The sequence below is a fragment of the Lepeophtheirus salmonis genome, chromosome 5, assembly GCF_016086655.4.
Source record: "Lepeophtheirus salmonis chromosome 5, UVic_Lsal_1.4, whole genome shotgun sequence".
NCBI lineage: Eukaryota > Metazoa > Arthropoda > Copepoda > Siphonostomatoida > Caligidae > Lepeophtheirus > Lepeophtheirus salmonis.
Window position 1 is genome coordinate 3,778,682 of NC_052135.2, and position 24,027 is coordinate 3,802,708.

The 24,027-nt window shown below is 30.7% G+C and overlaps 1 protein-coding gene across 1 annotated transcript; it reads left to right on the forward strand.

Moving 5' to 3' along the window:
* The first annotated feature begins 4,089 nt into the window (after positions 1-4,089).
* LOC121117452 (uncharacterized) lies at positions 4,090-23,281 on the forward strand. The gene is made up of 6 exons (XM_040711888.2): positions 4,090-4,314; positions 4,550-5,254; positions 5,316-5,452; positions 18,830-18,897; positions 18,966-19,055; positions 22,271-23,281. Exons 1-6 carry the CDS (start codon positions 4,255-4,257, stop codon positions 22,300-22,302), a joined length of 1,092 nt encoding a protein of 363 aa, XP_040567822.1. The 5' UTR covers positions 4,090-4,254; the 3' UTR covers positions 22,303-23,281.
* The last annotated feature ends 746 nt before the right edge of the window (positions 23,282-24,027 follow it).

Consider the following 24,027-nt stretch of genomic DNA (forward strand, 5'->3'; position numbering starts at 1 on the left):
GTACTTTTTGACCTTTACGTAGCTTTTCTTGTGATTTGATGATCCAAAATGAATTATATTTAAAAATAGCATTAAATTATAAAAAATATACCCATGCATTTCCAATAATTTTTACAAATCAGAAAGTAAATTATAAAAGGTTTAATAACCTGACCTGTTAGGAAGAAGTTAATTATAGTTTAATGACCAGCAATTAAAATATGTACTACCCATTTCAAATCCTATTTCAAAATATCTCATAATATGTAATCATAATTACCTTTCCTGTATCCATGATCATTCATATTTTTTTTCCTTCAAATTCTCTTATTAAAAATTAATTCTCGAGAATCTACTGGAGAAAACCATGAGAGACCCCAATAACTCTGGAGTTATAAAGTTTACCAAGATAAAAAAATAAATCAATGATTTTTATTTTAAATTTTAGGGAAGAACTTGAATATTAGGCGAAGAGGGTAATTTGGCGTTAATCAATTACTAACAAGTTTGGACGAGTTGTAAACCATTATCTTCTTGAAATACTCACCTGTTAGCATTGCTTTAGTTGCAGGTTTTTGAAGGAGTTGAGTACACCCATGAGCTGGAACTACGTAGCTCAATGGACAATGTACTTGGGATAAATTATTCTATTCAACTCAATGTGCGTAGATTCGTGCCTCGGTAGCTCTTTGAAAAGGAAATATACTTAATGTATATGGACTTCAAAGACAACTTCTATGTAAGATGGATTAAATCTAATACTATAATGTGAATTCATACTAAAACAATGCAATTCCATCTAACCAATGAAAGGAACATTTAAAAAAATCATAATTTGTGACAGATTTTTTTTTGACTAATTCACAACACTGCAGTTCTTTTGTTCATGTTAATCAATTTTCTTTCAAACCTCACGTTTTAGATTACATATTTAATCCCTTTTTGTTTTATGAAAATATAATCACTATTGATTGCTAAAGTATTTAGTGAGATATTACTATTAAGTAACGGAGAGACTGGTGTCAAGTTGAGGCAAAAAAAAAAGAACAACAAATTATCAACACAAAAGTTTCTAAAAAATAAAATTCAATTTGTAATATCACTTTAAATATTTGAAGTTCATGGAACTATTATTTATTTTCTAAACATATATAACATCAATTTATACAGGGTACAGAAACTTCCTAGTTCCAAAAGACAATAAAACAAGTGTTCAATTTAAAAAAAGTTATATTTTTGTCTTAAAAATTTCGTTTTATACCGAATAAATCCATTTTCAATTACTGAATTTAGACAAACTGCACCAATTTAGATTTTATGCATAATACCAAATCTGATGACGCCAATTTTAACTTTCTAGCATTTTTATTCGATGAGTTATTCACATTCAATGAATTTTCAAATTTTAAATTAAGAAAATAAATTGAAGAAATTGTTTTTGTATATTAAAAACTTAAAACAATTAACGGATTTTCATAAATTGCACCAATATAAACTATCGAGCTAAATTGAATTAGTCTCACTTTTATTAAATATGATGTCAAATCCTTTTTACAATAGTTATTTCAACGACAATAGTACGTTCCTCACTACTCAAACTCATGATATCGACTGGCTATGTTCCCAAGAAAATATTTGAATCTTGCCTAAAGAATGAAACCACACCTAATTCGCGACTAATTTTAGAGTCTGATTATCACACATTATAAAAGGGAAATAATGGAGTTGGACCCCAAATATATGCCTATAAGTTTATTAGACTATTATATATTTGGTTAAATTTAATCTTATTTCAATTATGAGAATGATAGGAGTCATAGATCGAGACCTCATAATAGTAGCCATACTTCTGATCATTTTCAAGAAAAGAAAGAAGGGAAAAAGTCAGCTATTGCGGAAACTATTGCCGCGATGTCTGAAATGAAGATGGGAGATAAAGAAAGAGAGGTACATAAATAATCGTAAGATAATGATAGTTCAAACCCCGTAAATGTTTTAAAAGATAATCCTTCAAATGTACAGTAAAAAAATAGCCATTCAAGAGGATCAAGATATATAAATGGACGTGGATACAATTGCATGGGCCAAAAACATATCAATCCAATGAACAATTTTGTAGTTCCTATAAGAGGGATTGAAGGGTTTTTACCATTTCATCAAGGCGTTTGTACTGGTTCTTACGCATCTAATTTGTATGGAACTCCTTCTTTACTTTTTGTCATTCCTGGTGGTAGCAACAGGGGCTATCGTAAATGTAATAATCTCTATAGAGGGCCTCCGCCTATCATGATAGGCTTACCCCATAGGTGACATCATGCTCAAGGTTTCCATTTCCCATTAAATATATCATGTACAAATGGAGGAATCAGGAGGTACAGTAGTGGCCGTGGAAGAAGTGTTAATCAACGAATCTACATGAGTCACCTACACCTCTTCCTTGAAGGATGAGGTTACCTTAAAAATGTAGTGGCTAATGAATCCAAGCCTTTTAAAGGGGAAAACCAGAATAGTGAAAATGATAGTACGGAAAGATGTTCTTCAGTATTGATTACCGATTAGTAGCTGGATCAATTTGTCATTTCTGCAGGGGTCCAAGATAAGCATTTTATTATCAAGGATTTCATTATAATACTTGAGCTAATTTCTGGAAACAAGTCTTACTCTGTATTTATTAATGAACGTCTGTTTAAATGTATTTCCGGTATTTCATAAGTTAAAAAAAATCATACGAGTTAACACTATTTTTAATCTTTAATTACAATGTTGAAGGAAACTTATACTTGGAAAAAAAAGAAATTACATTCTTATAAAAATATTTTTGTACATATATCAATAAGTTGTACATAATTATCAGAGAATAGTGTTCCAATAGATCTGCATTTGTATAGGATGTTCTGAACTTTTGTGGTAATAAATTTAATTTCTTTTTGATTGGGGGTTCCATAAAAATCTTTTGTTATTAATAATATTTTAAAATTTAAATCAAAAAATCCACTTTAAGTGATCCCACATATTTGCTATAACTTAGGATTGCCCCCAGACTACCTTTTGTTAGTGGTCATAAAGGCCAGGAGGCTCAAGAGGTCAATAGCAAAGGGGTATGGCTCCCTTTCTCGCCAGACTTTGTTGTGTGGCGGCACTAAGGACATGGAAACAAAAAAAACAAACTCCACAAGCAAATGTGGACTTACTGACTGATGAGTTTATCATTAACTTCTGCAAGACCTTCCGGTGACGGGTAAAGGCTGTGATTGATACTCAAGGTGACCAAGTTTGGAAATGGCTGGTGTACATGTTTTGTAGAATAATTTTGTTATGTTTGAAAATAATTAAGTATTTCTAAAACATCCTCTCGAGTCCACATTTTGCTGCCCAATCCTGTACAAATATTTGGTAAATACGGATTTCCTTTCTATTGATTAATCAAAAGATTTTCCTCGTTAGGCCTTTTCTATTCATAGGTAACCACAAAAGGAAAATAATTTAAGAAAAGTTTTTTTATGTACACGACTTGATTGTTAAAATTGTAATCATATTTCAAAAAAGCATCATGCCATAGTTAAATAAGCATTACACTCTCAACTGAATTGTGTCATACTCCCATAAACTCTTTTATTTATTTGTTGAATATTTTACTGATTGACCTATTTCTTTTAAAAAATTTAATTTATTTGATAACTTCATAGTAAGAGCAATAATAATAAAAACTAATTATAAAATACTATAAAAACTTATTAAAATGCAAAAACTATACATAAATCGATTTTTTAATTTTACATTATTTTTAAATATAGGAGTTATAAAAGGAAGTTTTAATTATTTGGGGTGTGATATTTACAATTCAAATAAAGTAGTGTATGAATGCAATTAATCAAAGTTTTTTGTTTTTTAATTAAAAATTTATAAATATTGACATCAGAACAAAAGGGAAAGTCATAAAGGCTGCTTGAGTGAGGCAGTTAAAAAGTGAATGGATTGACTTGATCATGGTCCCATCAAAAAAAAAAAAAAAAAAATACAGAATGGAATGATTGTTATGGAATTCCAATAATGTCTGAAATGGAAAGTACAAGTAAGACTTGCACAAAGTTTCCTTTTAAATCCTTGGATAGTCTACTACATGTAGCTTACACTTCGCTACATAGGTCTTCTCTAGAAATAGAAAGCCGTGTACTTTCTCGGCGTGTGTTGCTTCATTCATCGACGGATTTTGCCCAAATTCTCCTATGTTATAAGCATAGGTTTAGTCTTCGTCATATTTCCATTTAGTACACAATGTATAAAGTGTCTTCGCAGCTGAGTTGTAGTTATGGACCAGAATCCAAAACTGGACCGGTAAGATACCAATGCGATTCTCTTTTATTAGTTTTTGTTTTGTGAGACAAATCAAACCTTTTAAGCAAAGTAAAAGGCACACGTCACTCTAAAAAGAGTATTCAAAAATAAATATTTTAATTATTCTAATCTTACGGAAATGAGAATGTACATACTTCATGGGACAGTAGCCAATTTTTGAAGAGCTAAAAAAAGTAGCAGGGTAATTATATTTCCTCTTTTTTTCGTCCTCAAGGACATGCCAACTGTAACTGTGGGGGACAAAAGAATGACAAATGTAAAGATGGCCAATGGAGAGATTATTCAAGGTATTCGTCGAAACAAGGACGTTGGTCTCTTGCAACCCTCTGAGGATATTATGAATTGTGATGTTCCTGGACTTCGTCCCCTCCGTTACACCCCTGGATTAAATTGTGACGCTCACTTAGAGTCCCTCCGCCCTGAGCGTAGTTCAAATCATCCTACTCTACAAGGAGGTGACCAATGGAAAAAAAAGTTGATTCAACATCCCAAGACATATGAAGGCTCATTTGTTGATGCCAACATGCAGGATTTCCGCCCCAGTCCAAATGTTGAAGACAAATGGTACACATCTCGCCTTCCAGACCATGGCTCTGAAGGCCTAGAACGCCTTGCCATGCCTGCTTCACAATATTTTGGAAATACCGGGAGTCCCTATGATTCAATTTACCCACAAGACGAGCTTAGTCAAATCAAAATGAGGAATAGACGCTTCCAAAACTCTTGTTCATCAGTACCCTACGCTGGAGAACCCATGATGAGAGGTCAACCTATGTACGCACCTGTTGGGCCAGCTCTCATGTACCCACCTTATGCTCCTCCTATGATGATGATGCCACCTCCCCCCATGATGGGACAGTATCCCGGATATGCTCCTCCTACACATCAACAGGAACCATCTCCTCTCCATGATCTTTCCGTGAGTGCCAATGAATTCTATCACTGTGTCAATCAGATATTTTATTTATTCATTTATTTAGATGCTTGATCAAGAATTGAATATGACTAGAAGAGCAACCCGTCCTTTTGTACCCTCAGAGGGCGCTGACCTGTCAAAACTACAAAGGCATCTGGATGAATTGGAAGAAGAGCAATTGAAGATTCAAAGAAAGTCCAGGTGAGTCCCCCATTATTATTGGATTTATCATTTAGGCATTCTTTTTTCAAATGAATTGGTATGTTGCTAATAAAAAGAAAGGAATTTTCTTCTTCTTTTATTCCCCCCCGTCTCTCTCAAAAAAAAAAAAGGAAAGAATTGCTTTAAAGTAGTGAGTTGTTGACTCGCTTTTTCAAGAAGTAATGTGAAGTTTTCTTGGGCCGAGTCCAATATTATATATATATATTTTGACGTAAATATAAAATATTTTCCCCATTAAATATCTATATTTTCTATAATATGAACATACTACATGCATGGATATATATATATTCAAAAATCTACATATCTGTATCCCTTAACATCTTTTATGCAAGAAACCTGTATGAATAAAATATATAGTTAGACACATAATATATTCAGCTACAATATCTTATTTTCATACTCTCAATGCCTATAAATCTACAGGGTGCACAACCTATCTGTACCGCAAAAAGAAATATATATACAAATTCAATTTTTCTTTCGAAACCAGCTATCAAATTTAAAAAATAAAACTTGATTCTGAAAGCTTCATGGATTCTGATTTTTTTAATATAATAAAATCACATACAGCCACAATTACAATCTTTATACGACGCCAAAAGTGCGAGAAGACCTTCACCACTTGGTCCCTTAGGAAATTCTAGAATTTCTTTTAGATATGACTGATAGGGTCGTCTTTGATTTTGCACGAGTTTCGGTGGGTTAATCGTTCGATAGTGCCCAAGATAAAAAAATCCATCAGATTCAGATCTGGCGAGTTTAAAGGACAAAATTCCGGCGAGATGAAGTTGTCAAAATTATTTTCGAACCATTTTATTAATTTTTTCAAGGTGTGGCAAAGAGCCGAGTCCTGACGACTTGACTCTCAACTAGACTGGACTATGTCTAGAGCTGTATTTTGGTCACTAGCACGTTCAGGTAATTGTTAAGTAGTCGCTCCGGCTACAGATTCTAAGGAGGGCTCCGTATTTTTTTTCAAAAATTTTGGGACAACGAATTTGTCAATTGAAAACATTTTGTTGAACTGGTGAAATTTTGAAAAAACTCTCTAGAAAAAAAAAAATCACTTGCATATTGTCTCCAGGAGCACTACTGCTACGACTGATATCCAAGGATATTTGCCCCAGTGCTCCCCCGACCTGAACTCGATGAACTACCTTGAGCTACCTTTAGTCAAAATTCAACAAAGGTCCTCATACTATATAGAAGTCCCTGATTAACTTCATAGTACTGGAATGCATTCATTTATATCGGGCTCTAGTTTTCCAGAGCTAGCAATTGGTTCAGGACTAGAGTCTAGACCGTTGTAAAGTCCAACGGATGCTACATTGAGTTAGACATATTCTCAATGATTGTATCTACTGCTCAATGTTTTTTTTAATCAATCTTCAAGAATGATCCTTTTTTGTTACTCTTAAGTAAATAAATCAAAATTGCCGGATTTCCCTGTTATAACCCGAGTTGGGTAAGTGAAAGTTTATTAGATACGTTTTAAATAAATTGTTTAAATATCTTTATTTTAACTTTAACTTAAGTAGTTAATTTCTTACTTATCAAAATTAACTTTTAAACTAACTGTTTCATTTAACTCTTCATCTTAACTTTAACTCAACTTGTTATAGTCTAAGTAAAATTGTGTTTCATTCCACAAACCAAAAAGGTATTGCCCTATGGATCAACTACCAATCACCTTCTTCGAATGAAAAGATGATTCAATTTATAAAAAAACAACACCTGAAGGTACCTTGTTCAATTAGATGGCATTCATTGTATGATTCTTATTTGGATGTTCTAACTCATAAAGACTTCTTCGATGACTTTTTCCAGCCTGTAAATCTCTCTTCCCTCAAGAATGAAGATATAACAGTTCCTAAAAGAGTTGCTGGAAGACATGCCCCCAGTAACGGCGGGACTTAATATTCTTCAGGGTTAGGAAAATACCATGTTAGGACAACTGCGACCAACTCTATTCAAGACAAATCATCAGTTTCAATTAACTAGATACGGAGTGGAGTTTGTGTTTATTTACTTCCTGTCATACCTGTTTGGAGATGATTCAGTTAAACGTTTCTTTTATTTATAAGCAAAAATGCGTACGATTTACAAGCCTACTTATAATTATAAAGGGTGATGAGCGAATCAGAAGCTACGTCATTGTTTTAAAAACTTTTTTTTTTTTTAATTTTCATTCCTTCTAGACAAGTTTTTATTTCTATTTCTGACTTTTACTTTTTCTAAAATGAGATCATAGAGTACCTTCATCATAAAAGAAAAATCCATAAAGAACCTCATTTGTACAAATTAGTTATGGTTTTTTCTGACATATAAAGAAGATTCTAATGAATTAAAATTTAAAAATCAATATACATATATATATCTATAAATAAAAAGGGTTAATCAACATCATTTCATTTTCCTCATAAATTTTTTATAGTAATCATATTCAAATATTGACTTTGTTTTTCCTTCATTTTGGTAAAAGAATTGATTTCATCTCAATTGGAGCAGAAAATGGAGGGCTTTCTAAAAGAGGGGATAGGAAAAATATCAAATATATATACTGAAGAGGTTCTTTTTACACAGCCCATGCTGTTACTTCGCTAACACAAAAATACTCAAAAAAATTTCAATTCGTCTCACTGGATACATCGTGGCTATTTCATAGTTTATTCATTTCATAAATAAACGAAATAATTAGTTAAAATAAGTAATACAATATACTCAATATATTCAATATAAACTTATATATATAATTTGTTAACACATGACCATTTTATTATTTCTATAAAGAAATTTTGGCTATCATATAGAAATACAAATGTATAGCTACATTTTTAATAAAATATTACTACGCAATATTTTAATGTAGTATCGAATCAAATACTATGTTGGATTTTAATATTAATAGAGAAATATAGTATGACAATTATAGTCTGGGAGTACTAAAGAAATCTGTTGATATGATTGACTTATTTGGCTCATAACCAAATGATTTTACGTCTTTTATCTCCTTCTTTTTGGAGGACAGATTTAAAAACAAGAAACGACGTCTCAGATGTTCATTTTTTCTTCTTGCCCTGTTTTCATAATATTAGAAGGTAATGAAATTAAAAAATATCCTTTCACATGAAGAGTCGAATATTTTAATCCACCTAGGTACCTCACATTGGAATTTCATCATTTAAAGCAAAATTTGTGTATGAGTATATATGGGATTTTTTAAAAGCGCGAAGAGAAGAGGGAAGTCAAGTATGAATCATTACTGAAGGAAGACCCATATTTATAGCAAAATAAAAAAGTTAAAAAATATAACATTATTTTGCTTGTAGAGGTGATACTGAGAAGGTCCTTTGTACACAGGGGCGTCAGAACTAATTTGTAATTAAAATTACCCTTTTGATCTAATAACGACTTCAGATATTAATATCAGCATAATTACTGCTATTGAAAAAGCAGGGATTAACTACCAGTAACAGGTTTAAAAGGCAATTGCACCAGACCTAAGATTATTACAAAATTAATGACCCTGAAAGAGTAGTTTTTTTGCATTAATAAATAAGTTTATTTTAAAATATTATCGCTTGAAAAAAAAAAAAAAAAAACAAAAGTAAAAAGTTTCTAAATTTTTTTGTGAAGAAAAAAATTTGGAATTAAATTCAAATTTAGAAAAAGGAAAGAATATGGCCCACAACATTTATCTTTCTTAACAAAAAGATCTGGTTATATAATAGTCAAAATAGTCGTTTCCTTTATCCGAATTGGGCTGTACATAAAACCGATTTATTAACATTTTCCAATCACAAATTACAAATCACTAGACATTAACTACATTACTTACTCAAAACAGAAGATATACATGGAAAAATATATATTTAATATTGTATGTGTTAAAGTTTGACATTTCAAGATCATAACTTTCAATATAAATCTACAAAATCTAAAAGATTTCGAACCCTATTTATATATCTTTATAGAAAAATAGTTATACAATTTGTGAAAGGAAGTGAGCTTTCATCCCCTTCTGCATCTTTCTCTAACTAAATTATCTTATTTAAATATATATCTATGTATTTAAAAAAAAGTCAAAATATCAACTTAAATGTCAATTGATTTTTTATTCGTAATAGAAAACACCTTTAATAGATTTTTTTATTCAGAAAACCCAAATAAAAAAAAACCCTATTACTTTCAACTGAGAAGCCTTTGAATTTCCCTAGGGTATAGAAGAAGAAAAATTGGAAAAAATAAATGTTTTCATAGCTGTTTTACAAGGTATATACTATATAGTACAGCCAGTGTATATTAAATCCTATTTAAGAATCAAACACAAATAGACTCTACACACATTCACAACTACCTAAGTTTTTGGAACTTTTTAAAAAACAATTCATTCAAATCTATAGAGTGGGAACAAAACTTGTAGTAAAATTTAATGACGTTTTTTCCATCGTTATTTTTAATTACGAGATTTCATTACTCAGCCAAACGACAGCTGAAAAAAAAGCTTTGTTTATATCCCATGTCTGAAATTATAAAAATGTTCTAGCAATAAAAAAAATGCAATGCGTGTACGATCTTCTCCGCCCCAGTGTCAGAATCATGAAGGCTGCAGAGACTGTTGGAATCTACATCTGAACTCCCTACAACATCAGGTATTATATAAGTGACCTATACAACCAAGAAGAGAGAAAACTTCTGTGGCACCAATATGGCTGACTTCTGGCCTGAGTCCATTTGGCCCTCTTCTAGCCATGACCCCGACCCCCTTGTACTTTGCAGTCTGTGAATGTAATTTCATCCAAACTTGACTTCACTCCGAGCTTCCATAATCACAGCAGGGTACGCCATGGACAATGCCTTCATCGTCAAAAGCTGCCAATCTATTCGAAGACACTTTGAGACTGTTATTGCTTGTGAAGGAATCCACATTATTAGTAAGAATAAGTTGTTGATAGAGTTCTTCGAAGAGTACAACTGTTATCCAGCTTGCTATTGTGTTGACAGGCCACTTTTTCGTCTTTAATTTTTATTAATAAAAAAATACCGAGAAGATTCGAAATGTTGACATGAATTTTGGTACCGAAACTACTACGCAAAGTATTGGTATCGTGGCAACACTACAGTATAAAATTTCATTTCTCTCACCAAACTGAACGAGACTTGTGGTGCTCACTATCAAAACAACCTTAAACAAAAATGAAGAAAAGGAGAAAATCCCAATTTATTTTTCACCTCATATACTATGTATACATACAGACCAATATTTCATAGACAGATTTGGGTCAATTAAAGGCTTTTTACTCAAATCTGTAAGATGATTTATGATAGCTATGGTTTAGAACCTCTATTGGATTTAACATACTTATATTGCACCCGATATGGGTTAAGATATGTTGGATCTACATTTCTCGGATCCGGGTCAGTTCCGATATTTAGACTTAATTATTTGATTAAATTTCGGGTATCCAACTTTTGGATCTAGATCTTAAACTAAAATTAGACAGATACTTTTATGAGCATTTTACATGAAGTATTAACCTAAATAAAAGATGATGCGGATTGAGGGTATTTTTTACAGCTGACTGGTTCTGAAATAATGAATAACCCAATGTTATTACCATTACAACAAAATTATTAGTTATTATAAGAATGATTGTTATTATAACATTTGACATGTCCTTACCCTTATTATATCTCACAACCTCTCTCAGAGAAGAAACAAAAAACTCCCAAAATCAATTAAAAGTTAGAGCCAATTCTTCAACTATTAAAATATTTTCAATAATAATTGATATTGTTTCACAGATTGATGAAAACTAATTTGAATTCATCCAATCAGTATTTAGAACCCTGATTAGAGGAAAAGAGAGAGAAACCTTGAACGCTGATAAACAAGTGTTAGTGAGGTAACACCGGGTGAAAACTACAGGCCCGATGCAATTGTTTTTGCATATGTTACTCCATTCAATAATTAAGATAAAAGATTTCAATTGAGACAATATCTTTTTTTTAAAACTAGGGTTAAGAAATACTATGATCTTTTTAAGATCCGTAAAAGTAGAGTACCCGAAGCCAGTTTGGGTCTCGGATCTTTTCAACTAATACAAGTTCCCTCATACCATATCAGGGTTCACATTCTGTCTTATAACTAAATATGACCATTCAATATGAGTATTAGCTACTTTAAGCTCACTTTGCAGCGCACTCAAATGGGTAATAAGCTTACTTTGGTGTTGATGGCCAACTTATATATTTATATTTGTATTATTAGTCGCAAAGTATCGATACCAATTTTGGTACCCGAATTTTTGTATTGTGACATCACTACAGCGAAGATCGAATTGTTTAACAAGTCCGTTCCAGATCGAACTTGAGTTTGGTCTATCACCGTATAGTATCTAAGTTACATTGCACATAAATATACATATAAAAGTGTGTGGACTATGAATTTATTTTCCCTCTTGACTGTAGAAGTCTGTGTATGTATTTTTTTTATATCATTTGTATTTAATTTCAGCTCCAATGGCTTTGTACATATTATTTATTTATTTTTTAGAGATGCCTTTTTTTATTCTATGTTATATGTACAATAGAGCGGTTTGATTTCCAACTTTTTTCGAATTTCGATTACGGTTAGTGTCTAATAGTTGTCATTTCAAATTATAAATTTATCTTTGGGTCGAACATTTCGACTCAATTATGAAAAAAGGCAACACATTTTTACCTATTGAATAATGATACTAAGAAGACATTTTTATTATTTTCGTAAAATAATTTTCATAGGCATTGTTTTAACCCATAAAAAGAGTTTTCAAGGCTTTTCTAAAATCGTTCTAGAGGGAAAAAAGTTAGCAAAATTTGATGATCTGCATACAGCATGCAAACTTTTTTACATTTTCAGAAAGGGGGATAAACAATTTCTTATGTTATTCTCTATTCTTGCTCCATAAGGTAAATTTAGGGAAAAAACTAAAAATATTTTTTACAGGTTAGAATAATATCTATCATATTTAAGAAAAGCAAAATAATGCTTACTGCTGTATTTTAATCTTTATTGACAAATAAAGAACTTTTGTCTGCTTTCAAACTTACACCTAGATGACATCGTAGAAAAGTGAAACTTTGTATAGGTATTTTCTTACCATATCACACCATTTCTGAAATCGTCGTAATAGAAAAATGTTGAACCGCCCCCCCCACCTTATATACACTTTATGGGTGCTTTTTAGTTGTATCTATAGGGCTTTATTTGTCATATAACAATAACAAATCGGGCTATTATTACTACACAAATAATTATTACGCTTCTTAGAGTACCTTTAATTAATGTTATTATCATAATTATATATTTTGAAGCAAAAATCAATTAATAAATAGAGATGCACCGGGAGCCGGATCTTGTTGCTTTACACTTTTTGAGTTTCTCAAAAAAAAAAAACACTCTAGGAATTCCGTGCTAAACTCTTTTACTTGTTAACAAATTCCTCAATCAAAAAATCATATTTTTAAAAGAAAAAAATGATTGAAAAACTATCATTTTTTTTTTGATAATATATGTTCCACAATGTAAATTATCACTTAGCATAACTTATTTTAATTGTGACGATTATTTTTTTGCAATTTAAAAAATGAAATTTGTAAAATCTCTAAAATATAAATCGAAGTAATTGATCGATATAAATTGACGAATGTTTATGAAACAATTATAATGTACTCTAGTTGGGAAAAATAATTATAGTTTGCCTTTATATTGACGCACTGCATATACAATAAGATATTATAATTAATGTTCTGTTTTATATAATACAATAATAAGTAATTTACCAAGAAAGTTTATTAAGCAAAATAAACAGTTCTTGTATTTTGTCTTATCATTGATTAACTATGTAGTTTTGGAAAGAGGGGAGGGCCTAGGGGGGTTGTTGGAGAGAGAAAATTCATTAAGACTTCCCTCCACGGCTTTCTAAATTAATAATTTTTTATTATTGATTGATTTAAGCCTTGAAAAATGATTTTTTTTAAAGTAAAAGAAGCAATTTGTGTATTTCATACCATTTTTAAAAGCAATAAATAGATGTAATGTGTCAACATAAAGGTAATATTATATTATAATCAAGAAAAGTAGAAAATCCCAATTTAAAATATTACTTAATAAATACATACATCCCAATATATCATAGAAATATAAAAGATAATTATAGGCATATTTTTCAAATTTGTGGAATGAATTAAGAGAACGCAGATTTGAACTATATTCTAAAACCATTATTTGAGTTAACTTATATTGGCTTTTGAAATAACATCAGTCAATTTCTCATTTTATAATCAATTTTGTCTATTCAAGTCCAATTTGTAGCGCCTCCAAAAAGTGAAATTGAAAAATTTACAAATAAAAATTGAGAACAAATATTTTAGTTTTCTTTTGTTAACGCTAAAAATGATAGAAAATAAGTTTTAAATATATGGATTTGGACTTTTTTTTTATTGTTATAAAATTTCCTTAAACCCATAAAAATGATGAAGAAATTAAGAATTCAATTGATTGGAAATCTTTTTTGATACAAAAAAAATATTTATAGATTTGTAAGTAACACGTCAAGTAAAATGAAAATTAGATTTAATGCTTGATTTTTGTTATCAAGCAACTTGTACATAAATAAACGCAAAGTAATTTTATATTTTTAATTTGTTGTGTGTCAACATAAAAACAATTTTGATCAAATGTCAAGAAAAGGAAAAAACTCAATTTCTTTTTTATTTCATATATAGCCATTATTCCATAGATATATTTGAGTCTATTATTATGTTTTGTTTTTTTCAAATTTGTGGGATGAGCTATGATACACAAGAGTTGTTGCTATAGTTTAGAACCTATATTTGATTTAAAAGACTTATGTATATTGGCCCCCATTTGGTCTTTCAACCATAAAATCTGTCAATTCTTTCGTTGTGAATACCAACTTTGGATACTTTAAGCAAAATTTGTGACACATCCAAAGGATTAATAAGAATATTTTTTTTAGCAGAAATGGACAAATATTTTAACTCAATTTGAAAAAAATATCATGTAACATGCTTTTAAGATGACGATGCGTAGTAGATATCGTTATAATATTATGTAAATATTCCTTTATTTGAAAGCCTGTATGTACATTGTACATACAAGACAAAGATTCATAAATTTGTAGGATCTTGAATGTTGGGTAAGAAAAAAAAAAATTTAATTTATGGTCTTGTTCATATAAATCACCATTTTTTGCTTATTTCTTCTTTCTCGTTCACTCTTTTTACATCTCTCTTTTCTTTAAAATAAATACAAATAAAAGTTTTATTTATTTTGGTACCCTAGATTTTTTTTTCAAATATTTAATTTCAAATATATACAGAAAAATAAACTAATTTTATAGATGATATTTTAATAAAAATAAATACACAAAAACACTTCTTATGGTGAGCAAATTCAATCAGTATGCAAAAAGAATACAGTGTTACCTGCAATGATATCGGGCAATCTGCTATATCCACGTAACAAACTCTTTCCGGTAATGTTTTATTTATATAAAAATAGGGTTCTAGGAAAATTAACCTGAGAAAATTCCATTAAGAAAATTGTCATTGAGAAAATTTTCCATCATTTATTAGAAAAATCAGAATGCCTCGGTCCGAAACTTGTTTGTACAATAGCAGAGCCACCAAGAAAATAAAAAAACACCACCGCCAATCAATAGTATTTAGGACCCCTCCAAATACTTCAAAATGAACTCCGAGCCCATGGATTAATTGTGAAGTATTCAAAGGGTGCCTCAATGCTTTGTGAAGTGGTGGCTGTAATTTTTACCTAACTTGGTACCTCTGTCATTGAACAAAACAAGTTTTGGGCCAAGGTATTCTGATTTTATTAGTTAATGTTGGGAAATTTTCCTAAGGACAATTTTCTACACTGGTAATTATCTCCAGGGCAATTTTCCGTGCACGGAAGAGCGATATTTGTGTCAAGCAACATTACTCTCTATCTCTTAAAGATACTCCAAGGAATGAGACGACAGACCTATAATTGTAAAATAATATAACATAGATGTAGCCCGTCAACACATAAACAAGTTAGAATGATTTTTTTTCTTCAAAATTGCCCGTTGATCATAAATATATCCTTCAACAAATTATCGTCCATTTCTGTCAACAAATTATTCTGATTTTTGTTGAAGCTTTGTTGTACACTTCAAATACCATATAAATGCTTAATAATGCTGTGATTAGCTGAAAAATAGGTTGAAATGATTGTTTTGTATAAATTGATTTCTATAAAATAATTTTAAGCAACACAAAAGCAAGCTGGAATATTTTTTTTTTTTCAAAATAGAGTATGGATCATTTTTATCAACAAATTAATACTATTAATCAAATTAGACATAAAAAAATTAGATTTAAAGTAGACACAATTGATCGTCACAATATATTGACAGTTTTTATTTTAAATACAATATCGACAAGCCAAGACAAGTATTTTAAATAAAAAATGGGCATCGAACCGAGTCTCATCTCTAATATATACATTGTCGCCCAATAGCAAGTGGCTTCAACGTTGTACATCGTACAGTTATTTTTTCTGCTTCAATGGCCCTTTCCTGGACATCATATTATTAGAGGACATAAATACACATACAGTCTAATACTAAATTCTTTGTAATTTATTGTCTAAAATATTAGTTTTTCTTCTTCATCTTGCAGAAGTTGGTATACATACAAATGTATACAATGTGTATAGGTACAATGTTATATGAGAGCATTGCTACAAACAGTCATATATTTATATTGTATAAGAGAAAGGGGACTTTTACATACTCTCTGTTCCATTAATAAATTTATTCAGGATGCATGAAATTTAAGGTATTTTGTTAAGAAATACATAAATATATACAGGGTGCATAAGCCATCCTCCCCGCAAAAATATTTTTTCTAACGCAATTTTGTCTCCAACCAGTTATCAAATTAAAAAAATAAATCGGCTTCTGAGAATTGAATTTATTTTATTCGATAAAATCACCTCCAGCCACACTAACAAGCCCGAAAGCGTGAGCAGGCCTTCGCCACTTGGTACTTTGGCAAATCCAGGAATTATTTCTTGATCCGACTGATATGTTCGTCTTTAATGTTGCAGGGGTTTCGTTTGGCTTGTTGTTCAATCGTCACAAGAAAAAAAAACCGACAAGTAAAAGTTCGGCAAGATGAAGTTGTCAAAATTGTCTTGGAACAATTTGATACTATATTTTTAGGCCATCTGCCACATGTAGGGACTCCTATTGGCAACCATCTCGATCCATGAACTCACCTTGGTCTCTAGCACATCAATTTAGGCATTAGAGTTGATTCTGAGTCCTTGGGGGAACACATGAGGAGGCATGATGTGCCCTTCGGAGCTAGCCACCCCAAACACAATTACATGTGTTTGGGACTTCGTCTGCATGACCTTTAGAGGTCTCAAATTCCCTCCTAATCTTCTGAATTAACGTTTCACCCAGTCTCAGAGTTCGAACATTTGTTATATTGTCACTCCCGGCGCGGATTTGTAAAAGGTCTCCGTGCCTTTTAAAAATATTTGGTACGACGAATTTTTCAATTGAATCATTTTTTCCCAACTGGTGTAGGTTTGAATAAGCTATTCTACCAGAGAAATCGAAATCTGAATTGCCAACATATCCCGAAGACAGTTGGTCAAAGTGGTGTCATAGATAGCTTGCGCACCCTGTATGCACTTTCTGCCTACAATGTGGTTATCTATGTAGATTAATAGATATAGTCCTACCATACTCCGTTATAATCATATTCTCGTTACAAAAAAGATTTAACCGAGAAAGGAATGGGCTTGTGAATAATATCAGGTTTGAACGAATACGCGTAAATTAAAATTGTGCTGTATATGAATGTAAGACTTTCTATGAAATGACGTAGTACATGCAAAAATAAATATAGGACTTTAACAAATGCTATATGAGTAGAGTTATACATTGTAAGCATTTATAAACAATAAATATAGTAATAATATTTTTGATAAATAAACTAAACTTATTAAACAGTATTCCTTAGCCATTTTATAATACATACAGTGTTGAATAAAATACTATGTAGGATTTTGATATTATGAAATACTAACGGTATTACCTGGCATTTCACAGAGTAATGAGGCCTCGACTAAAATGCAATTTCCCTTTAATAATATAGAAGATAGCTCCCCGAAAAATTCTTCGTGTTATTCTACGTTTTTCATAAGCAATTTGTACGTAGCTACTCAATGCTCATCTCAATTAATATGCGTTCTCTCCTCAAGAAAGGAAGAATAAGGGTTTAATAAAAATAAAAATGATGTAATGACTGATAATCCAGATATTAATTTGGTCTCTAGTGCTCTCACAAATACTTTTTCCCCCTTTTATACACACTGGATGCTACATCAAGTAATATTCTACATCTCTTGTGTTATGTACAAAAAAGATCACACATTGGACCTACGAGAGGGTCTGAAAAGTCTACGACCTAATAAAGACACAAAACATTTTTTCTGAATTTTTTGTTTAATTTTTCAACACCACCTCCCACCGATGTTCCCATCTCTAGTAGCCATCCAAATAGTACCTTCCCTTTTTTTCGGCAAAATAATTGTTCCCGAGGCACTTTTTGTTTTTGGCTCAATTACTCCGAGAAGGATTGACTTAAACACATTAAATTTTAACTTAACAAACCTTTATATCTCGCTATTGTTAGGTATCTATTTAAAGCCTACACTTTCAAAAGCAAAAACTTTTCAGACTACCCTTGTATATTGATCATGTGTCCTTCTTTTCTCAACAACTTGATTCAAGGCTTTAGGAAGAAACAGTTAATAAGAGCGCTAATATTTAGGAGGTTACGAAAAAATACTTTAAAAAAAAAAGAAGGATTTCTCACAAAGATTTCAATCTCTTTCACATCTCTACATATGTATATTCTGAGTGATGCTCCTCAACTCTTCTTCATAGTAATATATAAGCATCTTATCTAAAATTTATTAATATTTTTTTCGTTCTAATCAAACAAAGTCTATTTTTTATTATTTGTAAATACAGATAAAAATATTTTGATTAATCAATATTCTCTACATCATTTTTTATTTATTTGGGTTCTCATATAAAAACTACATTTCTACCATAATATATAAATTTTAGCTCAAAAATATTAATGTAGGTAAATAAAAGCCCCCTAATTTGTTGAATAAACAATGTAATTTCATTTTCAAAATATTTATGCTAACAAACATGTAGATATATGTATCTATTTTTAATATTTTGATTATATTATTACTTTTTTTATTTTTCATAGTGAGCCCATTTACACCGTGGATCAACTTCCTCCACCAAAGAAAGTCGTTAGAGCACCTCTGACTGAAGGTATAGTCATTTTAATTATGTTCGTATATAAGTCAAAAAAATTGTGGTACTCCTTATAATTTATTTAGCTAACGCACCAAAGCTTCGACCAGAAGTTCGAATCGCCGATCAAATTGCTATCCGTTCCTATGTTCTCGGACACAACATGAGTAAAATCGGTGAGTACATATTATATCTGTTTACAGGGTGTGAGAACATCATGTCATTTTTTCAAAAGGAAATAAAACAAGTTTTATTAATCAAATAAGTTTTATTTGTCTTTCATTATGAAAGTCCACATTTAATGTTGAAGTTTTACACAATTTTGAAAATCATATCAGAGAGTGTATTTCCCTTATTGTCCATACACCGAACTGCGGTATTGTAATATCCTTTCATTTATTTATTTCTTGTTTCTCTTTAAATAACTTTTCATTTAAAGGTTTTAGAGAGATAGTTATTTTATACAAAAGGATCCTAAATGTAATAAACAACATATAAATCTGGCCGATCTGTTGATTAAATAATCACAAATTGAGGATTTGGTAAAGGGCTTAAAAATGTTTTTGTTTTTTTTCAGAATAAATCCGGTTTTAATTATCCCATTAATGTGTAACTTCAAATCTGATGATACAAACTTTTTCTCTCGAGCATAATTATTTCTGGAGTTATTTGCGTTCAAATTATGAAAATGAATTGAAAACAATAGTTTTATGTACATTATAAATTGGAACAATGAACGGATTTTCTTAAATTGTATCAATACAACTCAAGAGTTAAATTGAGATTTGTAATTCAAACGATTTTTTGGCAATATTTATTTTCGATGACAAACGCTCGTTCCTCACAACTCCAACACATGAAAGCCACCAACTGTATTTATAACTGATTCATATATAACAAATATAGTTTAATTACGTTTTAAGGGACATAACTTTATAAGTTTTAGGACTAATATGTAGGACGGGACTGCAATTTTCAGTTCTAAATAAGGGCTGAAGAGGCAGCACTACATACTTGAAGAAGTTGAATGAAGATATTGAAATGTTATTACGTACACAATTTTTTTTTTAGTTTGCTTCGCTATGATAATAAATCTTATCAAACATTTGGCTCTATTTCGTTTTATTTTGATAGATTTATTACTTGTCAGAGTATATAGTATGCATAATGCTCACTACATTAATATTTAGAAATTAAAAAAAGAAGAAGATATTTAAATATTATGAAAAATAGACATAAACTTTTATTTCAAAGCAACAATCCAAACAACCATTTAAGGCTACATGTATGTTTGTAGCTTAAACTATTAATCAAAATCTTTCCCCTCCATAAGCATACATATATGATCCATTTATCTCAAGAGAAACATTTCAAATATATATCAAATTTAAATTCATCATTTATCGGATGAAAAAAGATTCACCCTCCCACAAAATAATGTAAGACAATTTATCTTAGGTATTTATCAAATGATCTTCTGAAAAAATCGTTTGAAAGTCATATATTGTAGGATGGATTTTATTCTTCTAATTTTATACTGTAAAATTTAAGAAAATAATAAATGTCCAATTAATTGTTGTATGTACTTCATAAATATACAGAGTAATAAAGGTAATTTTTCACATCAGATACCTTATGTTAAAGTATACTAAGTGGGGGCTCAAAACAAGTAGTACTATGACTAAAAAAACCTTAATTTTTATGGAATATATAAAAAAGACAGCTCAAAAACAATTTGTCATATGTTTCATTACTACATTTAGCTATATTTTTTATTCACAAGCTATAAGAGTCTGAACACTCCGGCGAACAGATTACCGGCTCTTGACGATTAAGGCCATGTCAATTACACAACCCCACTTTCGTGATGGCCTTTCGAGGTGAATCCAAATTTGGATGAGATGTGCGGCACATATTCTCCTCCAAGACAACCCGAGATGAAAAATACATGGTTTTAAGGTCAGGACTGGAGGAGGGCCAAATTGAGATAGGCGAGAAGTCATCAATATTGTTGCTGCAGAAGTGATGATTCTTCTTGGCTGTATAGGGTTGTATGTACTATGTCCATCTCTATTAGACTTCAGATTTCAGCATATACAGGGAGCGGGGATCAAATTGTTGCCAAAATATTTTTCTACAAAAAACAACACAAAATATACATTTTTTAACTGTTTTATTGAAAATTAAAACTATGACGAGCATATAGGTATAGAGTAGCCATTCATTCAATATAATCACCGTTGGCATCAATAACGGCCTCAATACGGCCTCTGAACCGGTCGCAGGTTCTTCTGACCATCTCATTGTCCATGTTGCCGAATACCTCCTTGATGGAGTCATCATCAGGCTGGCTTTGGTGCTATGGGGGTGTCTGGGGCTATGTCGAGAGACATAGCCCCAGACAAAATAGTCCAAAGGATTAAGGTCGGGAGAGTTAGGAGGCCACAAATCTTCTTGGTTACGACGTCATAACAGTTCTCGTTTTTTTGGACACATGGCAGGGTGCTGAGTCCTGTTGCCACACCAGGGCCTGTCTCCCGCCACCCCTTGGATCCAGGGCAGAACCACCTTCTCCATAACATCCACGTAGACCTCTGTATTGACTTTTAGACCCGTTTCAAACATGTGGGGAGGCATAACATGACCTTCACTGCTGACCACCCCGAACACCATGACCATAGCAGGGAACTTGGTCTTCATTACCTTCCTCACATGGCTGGTGCAGGTGGCTATCCACCTGTTGTTCTGCTTGTTGACCTTATGATCTTGACAGAAATTCTTTTCATCAGAGAAAAACCACAGCATCTAAATCTTAACTAAATATAAATGGTATTAAAGGGTAATTTAATTCTACTTCAAGTTTTGAGGGCACACTGTGCATTAATTCCATTTTTTCATTGACTTATTAAAATCAATTATAAGCTGAACATTATAATTTATAGAATTGGTTGAGATAAATGGGAATATTAACGATAGTTTGAAGCTGTCTTTCGATTTATGATATTTGATTTATCTTTCCATAAGGGATGAATAATTACTGCAATCTTTCAGTGGAATTTGGAGCGCCTCTCGATGATGTATCTAAATAATTTATTAATGGAAATAGAAAATAATTAATTAGATTAAGAAAAGAAGATTCACTTTTGAAAAAAAAAAAAAACCCAATTTTGCTTTTATGTTGACAGGTCACATATAAAACTTTTTGAATAAAAACTTAAAAGCTTTGCTCTAGATTTATATTTGAATCATAGATATGTATATCAGCTGCTAGGACTCACAAAACATTTTTATTTATTTGAAGGAGCTTTTATTTTAACAAATAAAAAAAGTTGTACAAATTTATTATACAAAATAAATTGACAATCTCTATCTATATTCTTTATACTTACAGGTGGTTCAAAGGAGAAGAAAAACGGAGAATAATAGGTAATATTGAAGCAACATGGTGGAATGGAAACCGATTTTTCGATATATATATAAATATATTTATAACTGCATAATCCAAGGATTCTTGCATTCCAATAATATGGATATTACCATTTATCACTTTATTTTCTTGTTGTATAATAATAATATATATAAATATGCATTAGAGAGGTTTGTTTGTCAACTTTTTTTGAATTTCGATTACAACTAGTTCGGAAAATTTGCCATATGTTATGAACATACCCTATGCAAAATTGTATTGGCCTAAAAATGTCTTCTTTAGGACGCACATATCGATTAAATAATGAAAAAAGGGAAACATTCTTCACTAAGTGAATTTGAATTCTAAGAATACATTATTTTGCAAAAAAAAAATTTGATAGGCATTTTTCTAACCTATAAAAAATATTTTATAAAATTTTTTAAATCTTTTTTATTGAGCAAAAAAAGGAAATAAGTTAGGAAAATTTGATGATACGCATTTAGTATGCATCCTTTTATTACATTTTCAGAAACGAATGATGAATTTTTTTATGTTATTCTCTATTGGTGCTCCATAGGGTAGTTTTAGAAAAAAACTTTACCAATATTTTGTCTCCATTCAAACTTTGAGATGTGTTATCTACAGATGACAGATGCTGTTTTCTTACCACTTGAAAAAAATTGTACTAGACTTAATCGAAATTCAATAAGAGTTGAATTACAAACCAGCCTAATATACATGTTATATATGATATTTATTGAATAAAAATTACATTGCTGAAAAAAATATAAAAAAACATTACATAATAAATATTTTTAAATTGCTTAAACATTCAATATATTGAAAAATCTATATAAATTTGATATAATATATATTAAATGCTATTGTTAAACGCTTATTCTTTGTATTATTGAATATTCTATTTATACATGTAGATTGTATATATTTATATCCATATATCTTGTATAAAATAGAATGAATTATTTCCTAAAAGTTGAATATTTCACTGGAGAAAGGGTGAAAAAAAGCTAACAAAATAGGTTTTATACACACATAACGTCCCAACAAATCATCAGTGTTACTTTTTGTCAAGGGTTGTTCCCAATGTGAGTATTATTTTTCGAAAAAAAGAAGATAATTTAGATTTTGGTATCAAAAATTAAATAATGATGAATGTACATATTTTTTATTAGCCTCTTTTGGATAATTTTAAAAATTATTTCCTTGAAGATAGTGCTTCGCAAAAATATAACTGCATAGCCACTTTTTACTGCCACAGATAATGATGGGTCGTCTGACATGGAACATGAATTTATCAAAATTTCAACTGACCATACTATAAAAAACAGTTTTTAATTTTAAAACACTTGACAAATTCTGAATTTTTGTGATGAATGAGTACTCACTTCTGAGCAAAGCAGCTTTAGATCTACCTATACAGTTTGGCTCATTTTATTCATGTAAGAAAACCTTTTCTGTAATAAATTATATCTAAAATAAATAAATATTGCTGCTTAACGTGTAGAGTGATCTTGTAGTTGCTCTGTGTAAAATTGGATATCACGTTCACGTATATATTATATGTATATAATAGATCTGCTTTTCTCAATACAGAGTGCAAATCCGTCAAATTAAGACCTTGATTCGTTTTAAACTTATTTGCACATCCACAACCTGTAATGTGATTTTTTGTTTAGTCTCATTTTTGACTTTTGTAATCGCAAAAAATATAATTGATA